The 9,269-nt window shown below is 38.3% G+C and overlaps 1 protein-coding gene across 2 annotated transcripts in view; it reads right to left on the bottom strand.

Annotated features, from left to right (window-relative positions):
- Positions 1-433: 433 nt before the first annotated feature.
- LOC119591363 overlaps positions 434-9,269 on the bottom strand; it is a 50,639-nt gene continuing 41,803 nt past the window's right edge. Inside the window, exons 3-6 of one of the 2 annotated variants that reach the window (XM_037940120.1) lie at positions 1,516-1,572; positions 1,029-1,203; positions 796-898; positions 434-704 (exon numbers count right to left, since the gene is read on the bottom strand). In XM_037940120.1, the coding sequence (XP_037796048.1) occupies positions 551-704; positions 796-898; positions 1,029-1,203; positions 1,516-1,572 (489 nt within the window). In that variant the 3' untranslated portion in view covers positions 434-550. The remainder of the gene's footprint in view (positions 705-795; positions 899-1,028; positions 1,204-1,515; positions 1,573-9,269) is intronic. The other variant, XM_037940113.1, reaches the window with a different exon arrangement.

Here is a 9,269-nt window from a genome sequence, read left to right as displayed (position 1 = left end):
ACATAGTCTGCAATAATGGGACGAAAAATATATAACTGATCATTTGTGTAGAAAAGCTGATCTAAACACTAAAGGACTGATTATTCCTAAACCTCATTCTATACTTATATATATATATATATATATATATATAATATATATATATATATGTGTGTGTGTGTGTGTGTGTGTGTGTGTGTGTGTGTGTGTGTGTGTATGTATGTGCGTGCGTGTATACATGGTGTGTACGTGTATGCGTGAAGTGAGTGGGTGTGTGTCACACACATACTCGTAATTCATTGGAATATGTCTAGTGACTAAGAACGGAGATGAAAATGTCAGTAAATATAAGGTTTGAAAACTTAATTTCAAACGATATCAATAAAATCAATTTAGAATACTTATTTTGTATTGTCTTTCTGGTAATTGGAAAATGGCAATAAAACATAATACCTAGATTCGTACAGTGTTTATAAATAAGTTAGTATTGGGCTTATCATATATCTATATATAAATACACACACTACACATTGATGTATGTGCATCTCTGTGTTTGTGTGTGCATTTGTGTTCATCCGAGGACTCTGACTTTGCGCTCGCAGATGATGGCCTTGTCGTGGTGGCAGGCGATGTCGTGCCACTTGATGCCGTCGTCGTAGACGTTGTTGAGAACCCCCAGGCAGTTCTCATTCCCCTCTCGGTTGTCTGGTTGTGGTCGATGATTCCTGATCACATTGGTAAGAGTTAGAAGAGTTTTCGGCAAGATGTAACCTGTGGGTTTGTTTTGAGCAAAAGGAAAAGCCAGGAGGCACTTACCCGCCGGTGTGAGACCAGTTGAGACCCACGAATTCTTCACCTGAAGCCCAGGCGAAGCCGTGATTCTTGAGCTGACCTGAGGTCCAAATCCATGGTAGATGATCTAAAAAGATAAAAATGCACGTATTTAGCAAGGTTACATACTTATAGCTTCGTGGACTCGAACCTCGACCCTTGAAGGTTTGGGTGTGAATCGCGCAACACAAGAGAGAGGATGAGCTTTGAAATATTACCTTCTGTAATTGCCTCTCTGACGAGACTGTCCTCTTGGCGAGTCTCGATGCTGATACCCTGCCAGCCGGAGCCAAGGTTGCCGCAGTACTGGTTGGCGCCATCCCACGTGTAGGTCTTGCTGCCGTCATGGCGCCACGAGAAGTGGTACTCGCTGTCGCCCAGCCTTTGGTCCACCTGAAGTCGGCCGAACCGCCATTGTTGTGGGTGGGAAAGGAATGGTAGGGGTTAGGGGATATTTCCTTAATGGACATCGACAGCAGGAATGATTTACCTCAATATGAGAAGAAAGATTGCTTCAAAAGGCGAAAAGAAGCACCTCGCCATTACATGCATATGAATAAATATACATACATATATATGTATATTTACATGCATATAAAAATACATACATGTATATGTATATATGTATCTATATATGTATATACATGAGTCATTTCAGGGTGTGAAAGCAGCTCTGAATGCAGCGTCAGTGACCTCGACACTTACCGGGACGCCCGAGGTAACTGGCTGGGGCACCACAGGTCCACTTCGGCCTCGGTGCACCTGGAATTGAAGCGAAAATATTGTCATTAATCTATTAAAATTGATTTGAGGGGAGGATATTCTGGTAAAGGAAATCGACTCAGGCAAGTGGGAACAATCTCACTCGTTATGACGAAGCATTTAGTTCTGCAGATTACTTTTATCATCCTGAATATTGTCATTGAAAAATCTGCCACATAGAAGGCCCGGGGACTCCCGGGGACACGGGACCGCTGATGCACCACAGGTCCCAGGGCCACAGGTCGCACGGGGCGGGAGCGGCAGGTGAAGATGTACTGGTGGAAAGCTGAACGGTTGGGCTAAATCATGCCGACAGGAGGGAAATCCTGCCGCAGGAGGGAAAATGCCATGGGAAAGCCGTGGTCCGCCCAAGGGAATCCCCAGCACGCAGCAGCCAAGGCCAACAACATAAGAACTTCATCTGTAAATCAGAAGCAAATACTACAGAATGAGTAAATAGATAATAATTTCCAATCACACACCCTACAACACATTTATATACATTTCGTAACGTGTAATTCGCCTTAACTGTGTTTTCAACTTACAAAAATTCACAAAAACCACTACCGATTTCCCAGTACAAGCCTTCGCACAAAAAACATTTCGTTTAAACAAATAAGATTCAGACGCGTGATTTCCCCAGCGCCCGGCCCCACATCAAATAACGCCATGGCTACATAAAAGCTTTGCTAAATGACATAAGAGATCTTTTCCAGGCAACGAGGAAGACAACGTGACAGCGCCGTCCCTATCTCCGTCCCCCGCCTCTTACCCCTCAGCGGGACAGCGAAGTGTCGACCCCAAGAGAGCGCCATTTTATATGCAGCTTTTTTCCCTTTCTTTTAGGAAAGGGCATCGTTAAAGGGGTTTTCTCCCTTTTCCCTTCCCCATGAGAAAGCGTCCGCTGGAAAGTTACATTTAATCAGGAAAATTTTTTTATTGAGGAAAAATTCTTTTTTCTATGGTTCTGTAAAACAAAATTAACCTTCTCAATAATACATATACTACTTATAAATTTTATTATTATATATATAATATATATATATAAATATATATAATATAATTAATAATTTTAATATGATAATGCAAATATATAAATTATACATTATAAATAATTTTTATAAACATATAATATACAAATTTAAAATTTTTATATATAGAAAAGACAAAATAAAATTAAAAGCAATATAATTATTTAACCCAATTGGTTGTTTTTAAATTCTAAATACCAAAATAAGGTTTGTTTATTATTGTATATAATGTTTGGGGTTTTTTGTGTATAGTTACATAATTATTTTTAAAAAAAATTAAACAGAATGATTAGTAAAGCCAAATGCTAAAAAAGTTTGGTTTTTTTTTATTATAATCTGGGTTTTAGGATATGGGGCCTTTTTGGTTGGAATAAATTTTTGATATTTTATAAGGTTGTTTTTTTGAATTTAGGTGAGCTATCAGACCCAAAGAATTGTGAAGCTTTATTTTTTTTATTCATTGTATTGATATACAATCCCAATATATCCAAAATAAGAATAGTTTTAAGTGTCATTTAAATTGGGAACACGCACAAACACACACAACACACACACACACCACACACCACACACCACACACACACACACAACCCCCCCCCGCCCCCAAAACAAAAAACACAATATATGTATATATATTTGATATAGAATTAATTTGGGGTGTTGGTGTAACAAATAAATAAACATAGTAAATAGCATTTTTTTTTGTTGTTTAAAAATACGATTTACATAAATGCAAATGAGATTTTTTTTGAGGGGCGAGGGCCAGGGGTTGGCCTTGGGCCCCGTGTCCTGATTAAAATTTTTCCCGGGTTTAAAATCCTGCGTTGACTTTGGGTGGTCCCCCATTGGCGAGAGGGGTAAATAATGTGAAAAGAGGTGTAGGGGAACGGCTTCCAATGGTTTCCCTCCTTTTTGGGGAAGGGCCTCCCTCGGAAAAGGGGGGACGCCAGAGACCCCTAAAGGCCCTTGTTTGCAGGAGAAGGCTCGGGGAAAATAATAAAATAATATATTATTTATAATACTATAAAATATATAATTAATATTATAATTTTTATTATATAATAAAAACCCTTAAAATTCCCTTTAAAGTTCTTTAAAATCTTTTCATATGCAATTTTGAAATCCTGGACTTCGATGAAGAATTTAACTAACCCAATGTAACTTTTTAAAGCCCGTAACGAATTAGAAACCTTTTTAAAGGGGCCCCAGGGCAAGGTTTAGGGCAAAATTTGCCCTAGTTAAAAAATAAAATTTAGAATAATTGCGCCAAATATGTAAAACTTTTACCCAAACATGCACCCAAAAAACCCCCCCCCATAATCATTTTTTTATTAAATATTATTTTTTTTTTTTGTGAGTTATATGTATAAAATATAATTTTATATATATAATTATTATATTTAATATATATTTTTGGTTTTTGTGTTTTTTTTTTTTTTTTTTTTTTTAATGGGCATAATTTTTAGGTTGATTTATAGAAAGAGGATGACAAAAAAAGGCAGAGGTATGAAAAAAATTTTGTTTTTGTTGAAAATGGTAAGAATATTAAAGTAGGGTAGGTGGAATATTATATGATAGTTCATTTGACTTTAATGCGCTAAAAATTAGGGTGGGGGGCCTTCGCGCGGAAACGGTTCCAAAACACCCAAAAAAACACACACACATATATAAATATAAAGGGTGGTGGCGTTTTTGGCGGGGAAATTTCTTGGGAAGGGAAAATCCGGGGATAAGTGGTCGTGGGCTCTCATCGAGGGGGGGGGTTTTGGTCCCCCGGGAAGAAATTCGAGGCGCTTTGGGGGTTATGTGGTGGGAAGGGGTAAGGGTTAGGTTAGGAGTCACATAGTTCCATTTTGACAAGCGGATTAGCGCCCCGGCCGGGCTCCCCCACAAAAACCCCACCAACTTTTAAAATGGACATCGTGACGGGGAGGGTTGTCTCTAAATAGTCCCCTTTTACAGGTTTTTACGTCAGAATGTTTGAGCGCCCCTGTTGAGGGAGCTTGACAGGGGACTTACCAGTCCAGATACATTTTCCTTTTTTGGGAATGATATAGCAGGTAGAAAAGGGAACCTAATGTTGTTCAGGGGGCCCTTGATTTTTTACCCTTTTTAAAAGGGGGAGATGGAGACTCCAGGTTCATTCCCCATTTGCTTTGACAAGAAACCAATGTGAGGCCTTTTGCATTTGATAAATCATTGCCCCGAATGAAAGATATTTATATAAATAGTTTGTTAAGATTAGTTATGGAATATTTTTAATTACTACAAATATTTTACCAAACCCTTGCTTTAGTTCTTTGAAATGGTTTTTTTTAAAAATCGTTGAAGAAAAATTTTTGACAAAAAGTATGTCTTTTTTGTTTTTGGGGATTTTAGCGAATGTCCCTTTTAATATCTAGAAATTGGAAATTACTTTTAAAATTTTTTTTCGTTTAGATTAGTATACTCTTTAATTTTGGTCCCGAGCAATAATTAAGGGGAACATTATCCAAAAATAAAAATCCAAACAATACAACCACATAGTCTGAATAAGGGACGAAAAATATAACTGACATTGTGTAGAAAAGCTGATCTAAAAAATAAAGGAGATTTTTCCCAAACTCATTCTATACTTTTATATATTAAATATATATATAATATATATTATATATTTTTGTTTTTGGTTTTTGGGGGGTTTTGGGGGGTGTGTACCGTGTTTTTGTAGTGTATGCGTAAAAGGAGTGGGGGGGTCCCAAACATATCTAATTCATTGGAATAGTCTAGGATAAGAAGGAGATGAAAAGTAGTAAATATAAGGTTTTAAAACTTAAAATTTTAAACGATATCAAAAATCAATTTTGAATACTTTTTTTTGTTTTTGGTAATTGGAAAATGGGAATAAAACATAATATGATTCTAAGTTTTTAAATAAGTTTTTATTGGGTTTATTTTTCTATTAAAATACAAATAAAAATTGAGATGTGCATCTCGTGTTGTGGGGTATTTTTGGTTTATCCAGGACTCTGATTTTCGTCGCAAAGAGGCCTTGTCGTGGGGAGGCGATGTGTGCCACGATGCCGTCGCGAGACGTTGTTGAGAACCCCCCGGCAGTTCCATTCCCCCTCGGGTTTTCTGGTTGTGGGCGATGTTCCTTAATTGGGAAGGGAGAAAAGTTTTCGGCAAAATTAAACCTTTGGGGTTTTTTTGAGAAAAGGAAAAAACCGGAGGACTTACCCCCGGTGTGGGACCAGGAGACCACGAATTCTTACCTGAAGCCCCGGCGAAGCCTGTTTTTGAGGACCTAGTCCAAATCCGGAGATGACTAAAAAAATAAAAAGACGATTTAGCAAGGGTCATATTACTTCTGGGTCGAAACCCCGACCCTTGAAAGGTTTGGGTTGAATGCCAAAAACAAGGGGAGGAGAGTTTTAATATTTCCTTTTGTAATTCCTCTCGGACGAGGCTGTCCTCTTGGCGAGTCTCGATGCTGATCCCCAGCCCCAGCAAGGTTGCCGCAGAATGGTTGGGCCCCCCCACGTGTAGGGCTTGTGCCGTCATGGCGCCACGAGAAGTGGTACTCGCTGTCGCCCAGCCTTTGGTCCCCCGAAATCGGAACCCCCATGTTGTGGGGGGAAAGGAAAGGGGGGGGTTAGGGGGAATTTCCTTTTAAGGACATCGAAGCAGGGGAAAGATTTCCCCAAAATGAAAGAAAGATTGCTTCAAAAGGGAAAAAAGCAAAACCCCCATTAATGCAATGAATAAATACTACTATATATGATATTTTCCATATAAAAAATACATACAGTATATGTATATGATCAATATGTTATAAGAGCATTTTAGGGGTGAAAGCAGCTCTGAAGCCGCAGGACCTCGACACTTACCGGGACGCCCGAGGTAACTGGGGGCACCAAGGTCCCCTTCGGCCTCGGTGCACCTGGAATGAAGCGAAAAAAATTTTTATTAATCTATAAAATTTTATTGAGGGGGGGTATTTTGGAAAGGAAATTTGATCAGGCAAGGGGAACAATTTTACTCGTTAGACCAAAGATTTAGTTTGCAGATACTTTTATCTTGAAAATTGTCATTTGACGAAATGCTGCCAACTAGAAGGGCCCCGGGGCTCACCGGGGCACGGGAACCGGCTGAGCAACAAGGCCACAGGTGCCACAGGTCGCACGGGGCGGTGGACGGCGGCAGGTCTGAAGCCATGTACTCCGTGTGGGAAGCTGAACGCGTTGGGCCTAAATCCATGCCCGACAGGAGGGAAATGCCCTTGCCCGGCGGGAGGGAAATGTCCATGGAAATGCCCGTGTCCGCCAAGGGAATGATCCCCAGCAGCCGCAGCAGCCAAGGCCAACAACAGTAAGAACTTCATCTGTAAATCAGAAGCAAATACTTACAGAATGACGTAAATAGTCAATAGAGTAATCATTTCCAATCACACACCCTACAACACATTTATATACATTACGTAACGTGTAATTCGCCTTCAACTGTGTTTTCACACTTCACAAAAATTCACAAACCACTACCGATTTCCCAGTACAAGCCTTCGCCACAAAAACATTTCGTTTAAACAACATGAAAGAGTTCAGACGCGTGATCTTCCCCAGCGCCCGGCCCCACTCACAATACACGCCATGGCTACATAAAGCTTTCGCTTAAATGACATAAAAGATGATCTTTTCCAGGCAACCGAGAAGACAACGTGACAGCGCCGTCCCTATCTCCGTCCCGCCGGCCGTCTTACCATGCTCAGCGGACGAGCGAATGTGTCGACCGCAAGTAGAGCCGCCATTTTATATGCAGCTTTTGTCATTGCTTTGAGGAGGTCACTCGTATACATGGATTTTCTCCCCTTTGCCCTTCGCTCCATAGCAGTAGAAGCGTCTCGCTGGAAATGTGTACTGATGTGAATCAGTGACTTTTTTCTTCGGACTTCGATGGCCACGGAAATTCCTTCTTTCTATTGCTGTTCATGTAAAACATATTAGCAGCTCTCTGTCAATACATACATATATGCATACTTATATGTATATGTATATGCATATATATATATATATATATATATATATATATATATATATATGTATATATGTATACATGCATACATATATAAGTATATATACGTATATATAAATAGATGTGTATAAACATATGATATATACAATATATATGTATATATATATGAATAGACAAATATAAATAGTAATATATGCAATATATATACCTATATATACCTATATATACAGAGTATGATATATTTAATTCTATGCTGAAATAGCCAATAGTATAGGTTTCCGTTCCTTTGCATTCATAAATGCTTATATAATTGTTGTGGCTTTATTGTGTATAGTTACATAATTATTTTGGTTAAAGTAAAATTAATCTATTTGAAATGTATTAGTAATAGCCACAATGACGTAAAGAAAGTTGAGTTGGTTTTATCTATAACCTCTGCAGGTTGTTAGCGGATCATGGCGGCCTGGGTTGGATATAAGGATTTGTGTATGATTTTATAAGGCTTGTTCTTCTTTGAATTTAGCTGCCATGCTTAGTCAGTACACCAACAGAATTGTTGAGAGCTTTAGTTTATTTTTCATATCATATGTATTGATATACAATCAACATATATCCAATAAGATATAGTTTAAGTGTCATCAAATGTGTATACATATATGTACATATGTGCATATGTAGACACACACACACACACACACACACACACACACACACACACACACGCGCGCGCACACACACACACATATATATGTATATATATAGATATAGATATATATGTGTGTGTGTGTGTATACACATATATATATACACATATGTAAATATGCATATTTATCTATGTATGTTTACATATACGTATAAATATACATATATATGCACATATGTATATGTATTTATGTATATATGTATGTCTGGTGCGATGGTCCAGTGGTTAAAGCTGCCTCTGGTCCTCGTAGTCCTGAGTTAAATACCCTGCCGCGGCAGTTGCAAAATGCCTGCGCTCTGACTGCTGGCTGGATAGAACCCGATTTCACGGCGAGAGTGCATAACACCTTCAGATGTGAAACGCAGGTGTCGTAGGGGAAGTCGACGCTGTGGCGCAAGTGGTAGCGCGCTGAAACACGGTTAATTAGGAAGGGCATCCCATCAGGCAAAGGTGGTACTGCCAGATGACCTAAGGCCTTAGTTCTGCAGCGCAATGAATGGCTCTTGAATAATAATAAAATAATATATGTATGTATACATACATATATATATATATATATATATATATATATATATATATTCATTTATATATATACATACACACATATATATATACACACATATATATAAGTATACATATATATAAGCATACATATATATACATATACACGCATGTATATTTAGACAATCATAAGGGACATTCGATGTCAGTAATTTAACTAACCAAATGTATACGTTATCATTAAAGCTCTGTCAACGATATATAATGAAACCTATTTCTAAAGACCTAGAGGCAAGGTTTAGGCAAAATATATGTCCTAGTTAAAAATATCTTATGAATAATTTGCGCTAAAATATGTAATCTGTCGTCAGAGGCACAATTTCAGCGACTGGCATACACTCTTTTCCATAGATGCATTTCTGTGTGCATATATAATTTTTTTACTGTGTATAGTT

Source organism: Penaeus monodon, chromosome 3, assembly GCF_015228065.2.
Source record: "Penaeus monodon isolate SGIC_2016 chromosome 3, NSTDA_Pmon_1, whole genome shotgun sequence".
In the NCBI taxonomy this organism is placed as follows: Eukaryota; Metazoa; Arthropoda; class Malacostraca; order Decapoda; family Penaeidae; genus Penaeus; species Penaeus monodon.
Note: the sequence above shows the minus strand (reverse complement) of the source record. Positions and strands in the feature narration are given on the sequence as shown.